The sequence below is a fragment of the Drosophila santomea genome, chromosome 3R (assembly GCF_016746245.2).
Source record: "Drosophila santomea strain STO CAGO 1482 chromosome 3R, Prin_Dsan_1.1, whole genome shotgun sequence".
In the NCBI taxonomy this organism is placed as follows: Eukaryota; Metazoa; Arthropoda; class Insecta; order Diptera; family Drosophilidae; genus Drosophila; species Drosophila santomea.
The window spans coordinates 4,763,193-4,781,507 of record NC_053019.2 but is presented as its reverse complement, the minus strand read 5'-3'; the positions used below and the strand labels follow the sequence as shown (position 1 = coordinate 4,781,507).

The 18,315-nt window shown below is 40.0% G+C and overlaps 3 protein-coding genes across 5 annotated transcripts; 2 read left to right on the top strand and 1 right to left on the bottom strand.

The window, feature by feature from the left end:
• Positions 1–6,307: 6,307 nt before the first annotated feature.
• LOC120452105 lies at positions 6,308–8,284 on the top strand. The gene is made up of 3 exons (XM_039636181.1): positions 6,308–6,543; positions 6,606–6,771; positions 6,842–8,284. The coding sequence occupies exons 1-3, from the start codon at positions 6,343–6,345 to the stop codon at positions 6,976–6,978; spliced, it is 504 nt and encodes a 167-aa protein (XP_039492115.1). The 5' UTR covers positions 6,308–6,342; the 3' UTR covers positions 6,979–8,284.
• Positions 8,285–14,551: 6,267 nt separating this feature from the next.
• LOC120451507 (S-formylglutathione hydrolase) lies at positions 14,552–17,996 on the top strand. Of its 3 annotated transcripts, none has more exons than XM_039635261.2 (2): positions 14,552–14,737; positions 17,045–17,996. In XM_039635261.2, the coding sequence occupies exons 1-2, from the start codon at positions 14,609–14,611 to the stop codon at positions 17,906–17,908; spliced, it is 993 nt and encodes a 330-aa protein (XP_039491195.1). In that variant the 5' UTR covers positions 14,552–14,608; the 3' UTR covers positions 17,909–17,996. The 3 variants fall into 3 exon arrangements, with proteins under 3 accessions (XP_039491195.1, XP_039491196.1, XP_039491197.1); XM_039635262.2 differs by lacking the exon at positions 14,552–14,737 and adding an exon at positions 16,891–16,978; XM_039635263.2 differs by lacking the exon at positions 14,552–14,737 and adding an exon at positions 16,955–16,973.
• On the bottom strand, positions 15,212–16,656 carry LOC120451506 (E3 ubiquitin-protein ligase RNF113A). The gene is made up of 3 exons (XM_039635260.1): positions 16,459–16,656; positions 15,674–16,400; positions 15,212–15,607 (listed from the first exon to the last, which is right to left on the bottom strand). Exons 1-3 carry the CDS (start codon positions 16,562–16,564, stop codon positions 15,370–15,372), a joined length of 1,071 nt encoding a protein of 356 aa, XP_039491194.1. The 5' UTR covers positions 16,565–16,656; the 3' UTR covers positions 15,212–15,369.
• Positions 17,997–18,315: the final 319 nt, after the last annotated feature.

The following is an 18,315-nucleotide window of genomic DNA, read 5'->3' as shown; positions in this document are numbered from 1 at the left end:
CAATCAATAGCCAAGTCGATTTTGTAACGCCCACTCCAACGCCTACAAACCGCCCACAACTTCATAGTGGGCGGAGTGGAGTGGGACCACACTTTCAAAAACTTTTGTGGATTTTTTTTTGATATTCCAAAGAGAACTTTTCCGTTTGCACTCCCTCTAGCTAAGTAAAAGGTATCTGATAGTCGACTATAGCGTTTATTGTTTTAAATGATTACGTTCACAGCCTGAATAGTTTGTGAAGGTGGTATGCGAATTTTATATTTCACTTGAATTTAAATGTTATTAAAATGTCATCAACCATCCACAATTAGCAATAACTTGTATGCAATCGCATAGTAAAACTAAAGTTAACAGGATCTAAATCCAAGCAAAACAAATCTATTATTGACCTAAGCGCGGAACAATGAAAGCTCGAATGAAACGGCACCCGTGAACGCCCAAAAATAAACCACGAGATGAAGCTGTGATTGCCTGATCAGAAATTCCGTACTGGCAAGGGCAATTGAATATGATTTTTATATGACAACAACACGTGACCGAATAGAATATTTTTTTCCAGCTAAATTGTGTTGTTATCCATCAAAAACGTGTCGATGATTTCGGTCCTCGAAAAGAGTACAAATCTCTAGGAACGTGGCCTGCCTCACATTTACCCAGAAATTAACATTCTATGTGGCCCCTGTCGAGTCGCCATTTGCTATCGAGTTGCCAATTTTAATGGCAGTCACAGCACAATTGAATTAAATTATCAATCGATGGCCCAGGCACAAGGGTCGAATAGAAAGACCAGCCAAAAAAAGGACAACACAATCAAATTGAATGTATTTACTTTGACACCAAAGCCAACAACATCCCCAATAGTCACACCTCCAACCGATCCCCCACTCCTCAAACATTTTTGGGACATGGGCTTGGGTTTTGTTTTTTGCCGCCTCGATTTGGCTTAAATACGGTTTTTGGCTCGTTAAGTGTAACTAACAAGTTGCCATCGCTAGATCGTTGTGGACGCCTTTATTGTTTGCCTTCTTGTTTTAGCCTCCTTTTTGTGTTTTTCTTTTCGCTTTCATTCCTCCCAACTTGAAATGTTTCTTCAAGATTGAGGGAGGACATATTTCCCCTCTGTTCTTAAAGCAGATGGTCGAATTCAAATGGTAGTGCATATGCCAGCAAGACTCATAAAATAAAATAATTCCACCGATTAGGGTAGAAGTTAAATTATAGTTATTATCCAAGGGCTCTTTATACATAAAACAAGAAAGAACGATATAGTCAAGTTTCCCGACTATCTGATACCTGTTACTCAGCTAGTGGAAGTGCGAAGGAGAGTCTTCAACACTGACAGTTTTTGGCGGTTTGTGGGCGTTAGAGTGGGCGTGGCAACATGAATCGACAAACTTGCGCTGCTTCTATGTCCCTGGAGTCTGTATGCTTAATCTCAACTTTCTAGCTTTTGTAGTTCCTGAGATCTCGACGCTCATACGGACGGACAGACGGACAGACGGACAGACGGACATGGCCAGATCGACTCGGCTATTGATCCTGATCAAGAATATATATACTTTATATGGTCGGAAACGCTTTTTTCTGCCTGTTACATACTTTTCAACGAATCTTGTATACCCTTTTACTCTACGAGTAACGGTTATAAAAATCTATTCAAAAAAATTAATTATAATGAGTATTATATATAATACATTTTATTATTAAGCCACATACCTTGGATCTACGACAAAACTTTTAAATGAATTGACTTGAGTAGTAACATTAAAGACGATCATTTATTGAGCTAAGTATAAAATATTATATATTATAATATCATTAAAATCACATGCTTGGTATTTTTAACAGAGCATTTGAAACATAAGAAAGCCTTTTCAGTATGGTTCCTATTTTAAATGATTAAACAATCACTAGTCTGGTTATGAACATCTTCTAACTCAAGATTCAGCCCCAAGCTCTTTATTGATCGCCAGAATGTGACAGGTATCACGTTATGGCTGCACACACTTTTTAAAGTATAGGAATAAATAAAAACAAAATAAAATAAAATGCGGGCACAATAAATAAATAAAAACATAAAATAATCATGTCACGTACGAATTGATTGAATTTCTCCCTCGAGCGCCTTTTGTTGCTGTTCGAACGCACGCTTTTTTGGTCAACGTGGCCATAACCCTTGGCAGAAATTTCGACCTCAACTAGAGGGGTAAAAAACACGCTCCTTTGAACCAAACTCGTTCCATTTAATGGCCACAGACAATAGGTATTTAATTTAATGCTTGCGGCACTTGGCCAGGTAATTTGAACTATGAGCATTTCACGTACACTGCCGAAATGTGGACAGAAAAAGTGGAAAAATCAAGCTGGTAAAGCTCTTGGCGAAATTGAAAAGCCAAGAATGCCAATATTCATGCGAGTCACAACGCACGCGGGCAATCGGAACAGAACCGCGGCTTAGATCGTGACAAAAAAGCCAAAATCCTCCTGGCCATATATGGCTCTTAAGTCATAAAAAGGGGAATTGAAAGCTGCCATCAGTCTGACAGGGGCAAAATGTTTTCAGACGAAATTTTTCAAAAATTATCTTTCACTTTTTGTGCGGCTTCGGTTTTGTTGTTTGCGTTCGCTTCGAGTGAAATCTGGCCAACAGAGCAGTGCAAAAATGTTTCAAGCCAGCGTGCACACAAAAGCCCAAACTACAAATCCCTGAAAGGGGACTCACCCATACAAACACATACAGAAACACGGATACCCGTCCGTACACACACCACCACACTCGAACCGCAGCTATTGTTTCACTTGCAGTGAAGGTGTCATCATATTTTTTCAATTTCATGGATATTTTTCCGTTCATTCATTGCATTGGCACTTGCCTCATACCACTGAAGTATGTACAAATGAAAGTGTTTGGTTTAGGGTTTAATGGTTACCAACTCAACTTACTTGAGGTCATCAAGTAAATGCCATAAACTATTTCCTAAGCTGTAGTTTAAAAATACATTTTTATACAAGAATGTTTAAGTTCAGAGTCTTTTGTTTTTATATCCTCTTACTACAAAAAATTAGTTTAATATGTATACCCAGCGTTTGTTCTTACATTTTTTTAAGAAACTCTACTTATAAAACTATTTAGTTGCCTTGCCCAGATTCAAGAGCTTCTCACAAGCAACTAAGCAACCCAAAAACATAGGGTGAACTGTCGTAGTTTGAAAACAGCACCCAGCTAAGTCTTTAAAAAAAAGAAGAAAAATGCCCAAAAGTCAGCAAAAATATGCGCGCGTGCTTGAAAGGGCGGGAAAAAACGAACCTGAAAGAATGATTGTTGCAGCTTATGGGAAAAACTCCATCCGAGCTACAGTTTTACTGAGGCCTGGCAAAAGTGGCTGCATGTGTGGAAAAGAGAAAGTGGGCGACACTCTCGCCGGGATAGAGAAACTAAAAATGCGCACACTTGCAGTAAAAGCACGAAAAACTCGTTACAAAAACTGTTAGTTTTTCAATTATAGCGCGTAGATTAGTATTTGAAAGCTACGCATGTGTCTGTGTGTGCGTAAATCTCCCTCTCCCCCTCTGTCTCTGTCTTCCTCTGAGCCATTATTGGATTTTGGCCGGCTACTGGACATTTGAGAAGGTGGAGATGGGGAAAAAGGGAAACTTTCCTGACGGCAGCACAATAACTTTTGAATAAGAAAAACGTGCAACGCTTCAGAAAGGAGAAACGGGAAGTGTGGGCGGAGTTTTCGCATCGGGACCGGGCTAAAGAGGTTGAAGGTTGATCCAATACAGTGACAACAAACGACAGAAAAGAACTTTTGCAGCTGCAATTTTCTATTCAACTTGAAGCTCACTCCCTCCATCGAGAGGAGGGCACAATCAGTTTAGGAAGTTAGCAGTTTTTATGAAATGCCCTCTGTCCTTCCCCCGCTTATTTTTCCGATCCTCTTTCACCTCCCAAATCCTTCCGTTTGTGAGAGCTTTTGCTAATTTAACAACGCACATTACGTATACGACGTGGTGGATGCAGCAAATTTCAGCTAAGAATAGCAGTAATCCAGGTGGGCCATAGAGATGGGAAACTGTGATTTTGGCAGGCAAACGACATGATATTAGTTCTTAAACATTCGGTTGAAATTAATCAACACTAGGATGGTTTTAAATTTCTTTCAGGTTCAATCTAATAAAAACAGCATCAGAACATCCAATGAAAAGAATACCTAATCAAGTAATAATCAAATTTTTTAGACTGGGACCATTGAAAGTTGTTTTAACCAAAATTGCCATATGGAAGTTTAAACATTTTATTTAGACCTAAGCTCTCTAAGTTATAGTCACTGTTTACTACATTTATTTTTAAAAGCAGTTTATTTTTAAGTTTAAGAAAAAACACTATCAAAAGCTCTTTGATCAAAATTATTTGGTTCCTTAAAGGTCATCCTAAACAAACCCGAGAGCGAAAAGAAGTGCCGCAACGACAAAGAACACTGAAGGCTTCTTCGTTTGAGCGCCGACACTCAGTATATCACATTGCCATCTCTGAATTCCCGGAAAAGCCACCGCCTTGATTTTCTTTTATGGGATTTCATTGTTGGCCCTCACCATCTCAGTGGCCAGGTCCGCAGCATTTCCCCTCCTTTTGTAGCGTCTTTAGCGCTGCAGCAACGTCTTTTTATTGTTGAATGAACGGACTTACGTGTGAACTAGTAGGCGACAACAACTTATGCCATTTCCGTTTCCGCTCGCATTGCCATTCAGCGCAGAACTCGGCAATGCCAATGGGAATGCGAAAGGGAACGAGTATAGCGGCTAAGGCAGAGCCGCCAAGGAACAGGAACACAATTGTGAGGTCATGTATGTGACAAACAATAAAGACGATAACTTAGTGCCTCCATGCAACAACGGGCGGAAACGGAACTGCAACTGCAACTGCCTTGCCTTTCTTCGCCTTTCCATGTCCTGCGTAGGTGTGTTGGTGTGAGTGTAAGGTTATTTCGTTGTTGGTGCTTTAAAAATAGAATTAAGTTTTCGTAAACTTGGACTTAGTGCGCCCCTTTCGGGCTTTGGCTTCGCCATGGTTTGAAAGTTTGAAAATATATATTTGAAAAGCAAAGTTTATTCTCGTTGAAAGAAAATATGTCTGGCGTTTTTTGTATACATACAAGGTGTCCCGCCGGCAGCACAAAGCACCAGCTGCCAGTTGCACGGCAGGGTTCTGGTTCTCGTTCTGTTTCTGCTTCTGCTGCTGTTGCTGCTTCTGGTGTTGGTCCTGGAAGTCCTGGAGGTCCTGCGGCTCCCACGGAAAGTTTTGTTTGCCCTGGCACTTAAAAAGTCGTAAAATGCACATTCAGCATAAAAACCACTGTTGGAAATTATGGCCACACTGCATATAGCCAACATTCCATTGCTCACCCCATCTTCTTTGCCATCCACTGTTGCCTTTTGTATCATATTTTCCAGTTTGAAGTTTTCCAAACTGCAGCGGCTTTTATCTTTAATGCATTCTACGTGCACTCTGCCCACTTTTAGAAGGACACACATACGACGAAGCAGGGGCATACGTCTCTGCTCAGTATTTATTGAATGAAAAGTTAAACCTATTCACTTGGCACTGATTTTAAATTGAGATTTATAGCTTTGCCAGGCGAGAATTGAAAGAAATCTATATGTTACTATTAACATTTTCAACGCTCAAAAAAAAAACCTGGTATATGTAAGCTATTTATAAACTTACCAATGCTTAACCATGAAATATAATAAATTGCTGTAAAATTATGTTATATAAGCGTCCATATCTCAAATCACAACATTACACAAAATATACTCCTTATAAATAAAATAAGAGATTAGGAAAGGCTTTATAAGTAATGAAAACACACACATATTCATACAAACAATACGACCGAAGCGTTATCAGAAATAAAAAAAAAAACGTTTGTTTTAATTTATAAATCATAAAATAAGAGATAAGCAAAGGCTTTATAAGTATTCAAAACACACACACATTCATACAAACAATACGACCAACGCGTTATCAGAAATAAAAAAAAAAACTTTTGTTTTAATTTATAAATCATAACTCGTAGAATAAACGTTCTTAAGACTTGGCAAAAGGAGATGCGCCATAAACCGAACGGCCAAAATATATATATATGTATGTAAGATCGTACTTTTTCAAAAAAAAGTTCCCGCCGCCAGGTGGAGCTCGTGAGCAATCGCTTTGCTTATCTCCAGCGTAGAGCTTTTTCTTTTTTTTAAATTTAAACAGAATCATTACGCCTATCGGCTCAGCAAATTGCCAGTTCTTCTTAAGTGTTCACCGAGAGAGTTTCATTTCATACCACCGGAATGGCAAACATATTTCTGATATTTATGTGCTTCTTTTTAGCCTCCACAGAGGCTTTAAGCTTTCCAAACCACAATTGCTCGAAATATTTTACATACGGCATAGAAGCCAACGGCAGTTACATAGGCGTTTTTACTGCCGATAAAGCAGGTGTTCCAGAGTTAAACTTTAATGCTGTATTCTTGCACAAGGGCTCTATACATGTGAGTGAGAACCAAAGGTCTGAAAGCTATGAGGTTTTCCTAATCCTTTATCTACTCTGCAGCAAGTCAGTGAATTTGCACCGTACCCATCAAAAATTGATTCCATGCGTAACATCGAAAATGGATATCTTGGCCAGGCGTTTGTTCGATTCGATAATTTTACCACTGTACTGCCTACACTATATAATTTTACCTTCAATGGTAACGATTTGTGTAATTCTACAAATCGTGAGTAATACAACTTTTTAAATAATTTATTTTTAAAACAGTTGCTTTACTTGATACTCTCCCTTCCCAGGATATTTCGACCAGACTTTTCTCTTAGACCCAAAATCAACACGAACATGCACCTCCAAAGCTATACGAGAGCGTAAAAACAATCGGCCAATAATGCACCCAAACTTTCCCCGAATTGAGCCCAAAATACGCGTATAATGCAGAAGAAAAACCAAAAGGAAGGCTATATTAGTGTTTCTTGACTATCAGATACTCGTTGCTCAGCTATTTTGGCATATTCTTCTACCTGTCACATACTTTTAAACGAATCTAGTATAGCCTTTTACTCTACGAGTGACGGGTACAACAACTACAAATTAGCAAATAAAATTCCATTTGCATAATTTAAAAAATAACATTAATCGTAAAAAAAAAGATAAATTAAACAAAAGATAATAGCAACGAAGAAAGTTAATAACAAAATATTAAAACAGCATAGAAACAACAGCGAAGAAGGAGAGTTTTAATCCAGATCGTATACAACATTGAACTGACAAAGAAAATTTATATTTTAACCCGACGCCAATATACTATTTACTTGTTTTTATAATAAGCAATTGCGCTGACAGTCCATTTAAAAAGTCTTAAAATAAAATCGAGTTCCGTTTTCGGACGTTTCCGTTCGTCCCAAAGCCAAGAAGGCGAAAAGCTTTGGCCAAAAGAAGATGTAGACGAACCACAAAGGAGAGGAGCCAACCAAGAAGAACAGAGAAGGCCACTAGGAAACCACCTACTTTGTATCAACAGATAAAGGTAAAGTTTTTCAAATAATTTACTCAGAGACCGAATCGTAGCAGTCCTGGAGTGTGACTTAGTTCCGAGCTCGGCAGCTGAATTTCCCCGGAATCCGAAACGAAATACATAAAAGTGTCTTCTGATTTTTTGGGAGGGTGGCTCGACTGCGGTTTAAACTGTGTTAGTACGAGGTAGTACAACCTGTTGTCGGAGTTCAACTGGCAGCAAAAACTTTTTTAATACGTTACGAAGCCGTTGCACCCCGCAGCCACAGTTTTGGCCACCGACCTTACTTCACTTCGGGCTCCATTAGGGTAACGAAAACTTTACTTTCGACTGCTGTCTAACGAAAAAGCTGGAGTATAAGCCATGATTGAGAGGTGCAGACATATACCCGGCTGCGAGTCTCCCCTTTTTCGTGGGGGGTATATAAATATTTTGGCCGCAGGGTCGCCATCTTTCGTTTCCTTCTCCATTTAACTTTCCCTGCGGTTGTTATTGTTATTGCGCTCGATATTAGCAGGACATTATTAAAATTATGTACCTTTCCACCCGCTCAGCACTTTCCATCGCTCCTCGATTCCTCGCTCCTGTTTTGGAAAACCCCTCTCCCGGCGAAAAAGTTGCATAAATTGTTTTGTTATTAATGCCGGGCTGGGCCATTGAGCGCTGAAACGACTGACAGGTGTTTAAATTTCAAAACTTTTAATGGCAGCGCCAGCCACAACCACAGCCATGATTATTATTATTATAATTATAATGGTAAACAATAAGTTCTGATTGGATGTTTATTCAAATAACTTAGGGAGCGGAAACCAATGGGAAATTAAGCTAAAATGTGCTGACAATGTGGCACAATACACTTAATAAAGAAAGCGTAAATGGATTAGAGTAAATTAATTTATATTTAATTGACTAGATTTGCTAATTACGCAAAAGAAAAAATAATTTAAATATATAAGTGGACTCGACTGAATTATTTGAGCAGAAAGTAAACTTACATATGGAGATTTTAACTGCATTACCTAATAAACATATTACAAATATTAGTATTCAAGCAACTACAGTTGTAATATAAATATATCTAACAATAATTCTTTAGATATTTTAATGAATAAAAACAGTAAAATACGCACAAAAGGAAATTAAAAAAATTAACTCCTTAAAAGCTGTCAATTCAAAATTTTCATTTGTCTCCAGGCTTCCCACTATCAACTTTCAATGGACTCTATCAACGCCTGGCACATTGTCAATTTGTCAAGTTCTCAGTGTCTTGTCCACACATTCTCGCTTTCTCGGGCTCAGTGCCATTCTCAAGCCCATTCCCATACCCATTCTCACACCCATTGTGATGCCCATGCCCATTCCCCGTCTCATAATCGCACTCATCTGAGGGTCGTGTGGGAGTCAACTATCAGATATCAAGTTAGAGTCGGAAAGGAAGCCTCGGTCACTTTCCACAAAGACCGGGAACATATTGTAGCACGATTTTTAAAATAAAATTAACTCGAATTTGCTCTCTGCGCCGGCGAAGTGAAAGAAAGACTGCACTGCCCTGTCCCCTTTGGCATTTTGTCCTTGGCTGTCACACAATCACCCGCAGACAGAAGCACAATGTGGAGAAAAGTTCTCCTTCGGCGAAGGAGGCGAAAGTGCAAACAAAGAATTTTTAACACAAGAAAAGCCACGTATATGTTTTCCTTTGTACGGGGGAAAGTCACAGCAATAGACAGTCTGCTGGGTGAAAAAATATGCCACAATTGCAACATAACTTTGCAGCTTATTATTTTTTATTGCAGCTAATAAGCTTGACTTGCCAGTTAATGGCGCATTTCCGTTCCCGTTCAGCGACACAAAGTCACAGCCACACACACTCACGCACACACATTTAGAGGGGAAAACCTGTCGCAAAGTTTATAATGAAAATATTTTCAGCTTAGCAACGGCCAAAGAAAGTCCGGAAAACGGCAAATGGCTACTTGTTGTTGTTTAAAACTCTCACAAAACTGTCAAAAGCAAAAACCCCTTGACACACCCTAATACACATTCGTTTAAAAACATTTTGCTTTTTGTCTTCCCATTCTTGAGCTTATTAAAGTTACATTTTTCAGACACTTTTCATTTATTTTATTTGTCCATATTTCCTTATTGAAACTTTTCATGGACTGGACAATGGCTTTCCTACCGACCACACCACCCATCCTGCCAGTCGATCCTGCAAGGCCTTTACAGACTTATCCCAGCAAAATGGCCTCATTTGCCTAGACTGAAAAGGACATGCGGACCAGTCAACCATTCTATTGTTGTCTTAGTGCCTGCTCATTGCAGGCATTTTGCTATTTTGTGGCGGCAAATGTATTTTGTAGCTCATTTGTGTGTTTGCCCGGAAGTTGTAACTGTGCACAGGATACGATGAGTGCTCCGAATTCACACAAGAACGGCCGGACCCACAATATTCGTGCCGGACATTCACGGGCAAGGTGCAAACATTAAATGCAAACCTGGGTTTTTAATGTTTCTGCTTTGGGGACAATTACTCATAGCTTATATATTTAATTGAACGCTGTTTGCTAAAAGCATAACTTGGATAATCCGTTTTACTGCTTTTACTTACCATTTAGCAATAAAACAACAATTCTAGTTGCAAGAAAATATTACAATTTACAAACCTTTTTCACTGTGTTTTAACTACATTTGTGTCAGTAAACACAGTACATATTAAAATTTTATTCAAACTTTTCTTTTGGGTTGTTTTATACAATTTACTTATATTATAAAAGTGCCTAACTAAACTAATGCAAATAAATTAAATTAAATAAGTTTTTTCTTGGGATATAATAGAATAAATACAAGAAAAAGATTTCAGGGGAATTTCTATTCCATTGCCCTTCCACTGATAAGAAACTGGAAATTCCGCTATTAAAACTGGAAATTCCGAGAATAAATCAAGATAGTGATAATTATAATAATAACTATAAAAAATCACTAGTTTCGCAGTTTTACCCGTACCCTCGTAAGCAGGGTATCTTAGTGTATCGTCCTCACAATTTCAATTTATTATACCCGTTACTCGTAGAGTAAAAGGGTATACTAGATTCGTTGAAAAGTATGTAACAGGCAGAAGGAAGCGTTTCCGACCATATAAAGTATATATATTCTTGATCAGGAGTCGATCTGGCCATGTCCGTCTGTCCGTCCGTCTGTCCGTCTGTCTGTCCGTATGAACGTAGAGATCTCAAGAACTACAAAAGCTAGAAAGTTGAGATTAAGCATACAGACTCCCAAGACATAGAAGCAGCGCAAGTTTGTCGATTCATGTTGCCACGCCCACTCTAACGCCCACAAACCGCCCAAAACTGCCACGCCCACACTTTTGAAAAATGTTTTAATATTTTTTAATTTTTGTATTGGTCTTCTAAATTTCTATCGAGTTGCCAAAAAACTTTTTGCCACGCCCACTCTAACGCCCACAAACCGCCCAAAGCTGCCACGCCCACACTTTTGAAAAATGTTTTGATATTTTTTCATTTTTATATTGGTCTTGTAAATTTCTATCGATTTGTCAAAAAACTTTTTGCCACGCCCACTCTAACGCCCACAAACCGCCCAAAGCTGCTACGCCCATACTTTTGAAAAATGTTTTGATATTTTTTTATTTTTGTATTAGTCTTGTATTAGTAAATTTCTATCGATATGCCAAAAAACTTTCTGCCACGCCCACTATAACGACAACAAACCGCTAAAAACTGTGTTTAAGACTCTCCTTCTCCCCTCCACTAGCTGAGTAACGGGTATCAGATAGTCGGGGAATTCGACTATAGCGTTCTCTCTTGTTTTTTTTTTTGTTAGAGATCCATTTTAACACATCAGTAATGAAAATATTGATTTGGCTTGTCCCGTGCACGTGCAACAACTTTTCGAGCAATCGAAGAAATGTCAGACGAAATGCCACAAACTTTTGTAACCTTCTTATTATATATTTGTTTTGTTCGGTTTATTTTATTTTTTTGAATATTTTTTTATGTTTCGAGTACAATAAACATCAATATGGTGGAAACATCAGACATAAGGCATCTGCTCCTTGGTGTCCATAAAGCAAGGGCGACAAACAAAGCGAAAGCCGAGCTGACAAAAGTTTGCGCAAAAATCATAAAGTGCAGGCAAAAGTTTCTGGCCAAAAGCGGGCAAGTCTTGCAAAGTCGTAAACCAGAAAACCAGAGGGCGACTACACGCTATTCCGGGGGATACCAAGAAATCGACCAACATCAATTCGAAAATGGCGCAAAAGTAGCAGCGATTTGTTTGCCTGCTGTAGCTGCCATTGTGGCCATCAAGCATCCTCGTTGCTGCATTTGGCCTGGTGCATTTGTCCAGTTTCTGCCCACTTTGCATTTTATCTTTATTTGCATTGCGGCTAACCAGCAACAAGCATTCTTGTGGCCGGACATGTCGAGTGGTTTTTGTTTTGAAGAAAACTTTCCTTCTTCCTTTTTTTTTGTCCTTAGCCGTTTTTCCTGGATAACTGCCAGCGCAGTGCAAGTGTCAAAGATTCTTCGGATTCGGAAAGGCCCCAGCCACACAGAGTGTTTGTTATAAATTAAAGCTGCGGTCGTGTCTGCAGGGGCATGAACCTTTATCAGAGACACAGATTTGAGGGCCATAACTTGTGATTCTCAGTCGCACATGGAAATTCACACTTATTCACATTCGGGGCCATGTTTGCGCTTAGAAAATGTGTTCTTTCAATTGAGGAATTTCATAAATTGTTATCTCTTTAAATTGGCTTTTAATTGGTCGGCTGGGGCCAGTGTGCAATTGTCCTGTTTAATTATTCGGGACTATTAAGTGAAAGATTAATGAGCCTGGGGTTTTTGCGGTGGCATAATATTGCTGTTGTGTATTATTTACGGCCTGCAGTGCGGGGTTCATTTACACAGTAATTATGGCGCGTTCTTAATTGTTCGATTTGAAACTAAAGTTAATCCTCAACGACAACATAGCTCCTGGACAACGAGCGAACTTAACACTGAATGGACCATAAATTATTGGGAGTCAAAGCGTAAATACATATGGCAAAGTTTGGCAAACTTTTAGAATGCCGGGCCACGATGTTCTAGGAGTCCTGGTGATGGAACGCACAGGCAATAACAATTTATATGGCCGGGCCTGACATTTCAACATGGCCAGGACACGTACTGAAAGTTCAGAGCCCGTTCAGGTCGCTCCAGGAGCAGTATCATTCAAAACGGTGCTGCAGCCTTGGTGCGGACAGGAGGGCATTTAGGAATTAATGATAATTGACACAATAAGCGACAAGTTGAGCCCAAGTCCAGGGAGCAAATTCAGGGTAGGGGCACTTCTGCGCGGACCATCCCATCCAGCCCCTGGGATAATATAATAGTCAATGACATTAGAAGCCAATAAATAAAAGCGAATGAAAACAAACAGCGTGCAGCCCAACAAACGTACAGATAGATGCCCTTGGGTATACATATACACGGGGAAAAACGATATCTTTAATTGTTTGCTTATGTTCATACATAAATTTGTAAAATTTTTAAGATGTTATTCAAACTAGTTCTGAACGAAAATTTATTTGTATACCTTAATTTACGATCATTTCAGCTATCTGATAAGTGATTTGTATAGTCGGATTTAAACTGCCTAATTTATGATAGGAAAGTCGACTATTGCTTTTTCGTTCGCCTTGTTTTAATTATAGTTTTATTATATATATATAAAAATATATAATATATATAACAAAAATTGAATGTAACTTACTTAGCTAGTGAACACACCACATCAACATGATTTTTCGAGAATGAAAAAAAGTTCGCCTACTTCTGGAGGCGTCAAACACATTTAACGCCCAATTTGACTGGGCCGAGACGCAATCGTGTGAGCAACCGCACACAAATTTCTATATCCTAATTAGGCGGAAAAATTACCCGTCCTTCGCCAAAAAGCAACCCAAATCCCCTGCCCCCTTATTGCGCTTTGGCAATCAAAGCCCCTCAGAGAAACTATAAAATTTCAGAGCTCACGTCTGCCGCTCACTTTCGCATTTATGGAAATAATTAAAACTGATTTGGCGCCAATTTTATTTGCGCCGCAGCTTCATGTCGAAACAATCGTTACCGCCACCTCAATTAAGTCGCGTTCATCATGCACGACTTTGTCATTCAATTAACCATTGCACTGCCAATAAGTGAGTGGCACACAAAATGTGAGGAAATGCGAACGTGACCTACCAGCCGTAAGCTAGTTTGATATGTACCGTGATTGTTATCATTGGAGAAATCCTTAGCAGAGGTAAATTTCCTGACTGCAGTAATTACTGTCTTAAAGAAATGTGAATGTGAATACCATGAGCAAACTAGGTATAAGCACGTGGTTATATTATATTATATTATATTATATTAATCTCTAAGTAATATATGTTAACACAGCAATAGGGAAATCTTCTCCATATACCCCATAGCTTACCCCCAACCAAATCGTTTCAACATTGTGGCATCCAGAATCCCGGAAAGTAGAAGTTTTATCTTTTTTGCTTAGCTGCCCTGCTTTTAAAGGCTTATGTGCTCATATTTTGCATGCTCAGAGCTGGCAAAAGGGTGAACTGAGAAGCCGGATGGATTTTGGAATTTGTGGCTAAGCATCGATTCGTTACCATTGGCCAATATTTCGGCTTTGTGCTGTGAAACAATGGGGCCTAGAAGTTTGGCAGGAGGTTTTGATTTTAGCGGGCAAAAGTCAAACGAATTTACTTCCGAATAGGTTTGGCCCGCTTTACTCCTTTTCCTATCTATCATTACAATTCCCCAACTTTCTATTGTGCCTGTGCATTTTGATGCGAGTGAAACCGGAAAAAAAGTGCTGGTAATTAAATTATAAGAGTTTTATTACAATGGCTTGCCAAGTTTAAATTTGGGGTTAAGTTGTTGGTTTTCCACGATTGCCAACGCAGAAGGAATCAGAGTTGGCCTTGGTTCGTTCTAAACGTCAAGCAAAACTCGATCGAAATCACAAAGTTAATGCAGCTTCCTTGGGGATGGGAAGAAATTTTCTTCGTCTGCCCAGTGTAAGTGGTAGAAGCTCGTTCGCATACTCCATAGTCGCGTGTTCAAATCTTCCCAAGCGAAGGAGCATTGTACTCAGCTTTGGGCACATAATGACCGAGGTGAGTAAGGCTTTTAGGTCCTGCAGACTAAATGGTATAAAACCCAAGCCGTCGTGATTCGTTTTATATAAAGCTTTTTACGATGTATTTTCCAGCCGCCTTTCTTTAAATTCCTATGCATCAAAATGAATTTGTATCTGAATTAACGAAATATAAAAAAAGACATACATAAACTAACTTAGAACAAACAATCAGAACTGCTTGGCATGATTTGTAGGTTATTCAATTATAATAATTAGCCCTAAAATTATTTTTAACTTAATATTATTAATCATACTAAATAATATTATCTGAATAATAAATAGGCTTTTTAAAATTTACCAAATATATTTTGACTTTTGGCCAAGTATTATTTTTGTTTCTTTAGTCTCGCGTGTGTAAATATTTGTGTATCTTTTACATAAACAACGATTTTTACATTTTCTTACCCGCCACCTATCGGTGTTTCAATGCTATGAATGTATGTAGAAAAGATTTTATTTAAAACATTTAATCAAATATTTATTTCTAATAAAAATACGTTATTGTCTAATTAATTTTCACCCCCCGAACCGTTAGTTTCTTTAGTAGTGGGCAGTGGTTTCGACTCTAGGATTTTTAGTGGCCTATAAGCCACATGATTTGAATTTTAATTAATCACTATCATCGGAAGATATCTCCTGTGCCTCTTCCTCTGCTCGAGGTTTATCCTCATTGGCTCCAAGTTCCTCCTCATCGCTATCTGAGTTTTCTATTGGATTCGTCTTGAGACGAGCTATCAGTTCTTTTGCGGGATTGAAAATCCCATTTGTTTGCTGAGAGCAGATGATGCAGCGTTGTGACTTTTTGTACTGGGCCAAGGCGCACTTTTCACAGAAATAGTGCTTGCACCTGAAGGGAAAATTAATATGTATATGTCTTGTAAAACAGGTTAGGAAATCATTTTCATGTTCGTACTTTGTTACCACGGGATTGACAAAACTCTGACGGCAGATGTGGCACTTGAAAGGCAGTGTTTCTTCATCAGAGTGAATCTCATACTTGCCATCATCGCCATCGGAGTCCACATCACCCGTTCGCTGATTCTCATGATCCATTTCCAGTTGCCAGCCCGCCTTGTAATCACTGCGATCGTGCAGAAACTTACAGCTGTCGCCAAAGCCGCAGTATCCTGTTTCCTTGTAGTCCTTGCAGATATCCGGCTGATAATCCCACCTGACAGTTGCTCTAAGATGGGCAGGAGCCCTAATAGGACCACTTCGTACCATTCCGGAGCTGGCATTCCCTGCCGCTGTATCCTGTTTTTTGTAGTACTGCGCATAGTTATTGAGTCCGCGATAGATCTTATCGTCCGCCTTGCCCTCCAGCTCCTCGTTGATTTTCAAGGCTCTCGCGTGAATGGCCTGCGCATCGCGATCCAATTCAGTGTCCACTTCATTAATGGATGTGGCTCCCTGATCTTGGGGTCCGCTGGGCAGCGCCTCGCGTTTGGATTTGTACGCAATGCCCAGTTTATCATCGTCAGAGGCGGAGGATGAGCAATCTTCACCGGGTGCTCCTGCTTGTCTCTTCGCTTTGCTGAGAGTCTTGGTGCTCTGAAAGTTGGGATTGGTCCGCTTTCGACGGTTCTCGGCTCGCACTAGGGCACTGGCTTTGCCTTTAGTCTCTTCATCGCTGCTTTTTGCTGGAAAATCAATAATATTTGCCGGTTTTCTTTTTTGGCGGTAAAGTTATGTTCTTACCAGATTCATTACTGCTAGATTCCTTTTTGCGACGAATTCCTGCTCCCTTCTTGATGTTTCGCTTCTTGAAGCCAAAGGCCGACGTGCTGGCCGCTTCTTCTGACATTCTTTGGCTCTTTAACAGGTGTACTTTTTATTAAACCAGTTTAACAACAATAAACAATTGCAATTTTGCCAACTGACGCTTCTTCTTCCCGGCTAGGGATGGTATCTCCGAAATTATCGTTACGGAGTAGGTATTTTTTTTTGGAACGGGCACATTGCAATTAGTTATTTTCTTTTAAAGAATATGTTTAGTTTTAAGAATAGCAATAAACGGCGTTAATCATTACGGGCTTAATTTTATTTGAATAAATTATATTAGCAAATGTAATATTAATTTTTATGAGGACTTATCTATATTCATCGATAGTTCCCAATATGTTTCGAAAGCTTTCATAACCGGAATATATATTTTTGGCGCTCTGCACACGGCCACACTGTTTTTTATCGTTTGTTATTTTTGGAACATTAAAGTTAAGTGCGTCTTGCAAATTTATATATTTCAGTTTCAATTTACATATTATTTACGCCGTTTTACCCGCAGAACATGACGCTCGAACAGCTGTCCGCAAACAAGTGCTTCGAGGGCGAGCAACGCGTGTACCGCCATCGCTCCGACACCTTAAATTGCGACATGACCTTTGGCGTCTTCCTGCCGCCGGCTGCTCTAGAGGGCAAACCGTGTGCGGTGCTGTTCTTCCTGAGCGGACTGACCTGCACCCACGAGAACTTCATCCAGAAGAGCGGCTTCCAGCAGCACGCCGCCCGTCACAACCTAATCGTTGTCAATCCGGACACTTCGCCTCGGGGAGTGGAAATCGCCGGGCAGGATGATGCCTACGACTTTGGTAGCGGGGCTGGATTCTACGTGGATGCCAAGAAGGAGCCGTGGTCCAAGCACTACAAAATGTACAGCTATGTGACTCAGGAGTTAGTGGATGTGGTCAATGCCAATCTTCCCGTGGTTCCCGGTAGGCGGGGAATATTAGGCCACAGTATGGGAGGCCACGGAGCCCTGATCAGCGCCCTCAAGAATCCTGGACTGTACCAGTCGGTGTCCGCCTTCGCCCCGATTGCCAATCCCACCGAATGCCCGTGGGGTCAGAAGGCCTTTGCCGGCTATCTGGGTTCCAATCCTGATGACTGGGCCCAGTGGGATGCCACGCATCTGGTGTCGCAGTACGAGAGCACACCGCAAGAGCTCTTTATCGACCAAGGGGCAGCAGACAACTTCCTGGCCGGCAAGCAGCTGCTTCCGGAGAACCTGCTAGCTGCCGCCGATGGCAACGAGCACATCCAGACCATCTTCAAGCAGCGCGAGGGATACGACCACAGCTACTTCTACATCGCCACCTTCGTCGCCGAGCACATCGCCTACCACGCCGCCCTGCTCACCCCTTCCGCTTGATGTCCCTCTGCTTGTATTCCAAAAAATCCGTAATTCAAAGTAAAATCGCCAGTAAATAAAACAATTTCCACGGAGCATCTAAAATGAATTTTTAGAGCTGAAGAATTTTGACTTTGAAAAAAAAAATGTTTTTATCAATTTCTATTTTGTTATTAAGGGTTTTAAGTTCTGCTTCTGATTTTTGCAATTTCCGTTCACCATTAAAATTGAATGTAATAGGTATTCCCAATTCGTAGAATTACTGAGCACTTTTCCTTCAACCCGGACTTGGGGTTAGGGAAAAGCTCGCAACGTAGTAAAAGCTCTCAGGCTGTGGGTCCACGGCATGCTGGGAACTTTCCGCATCCTGGCATTCTGCGGAGGATTCATTCATCAGTAGTATAAACGCCGTCTGATGGAATAGATGC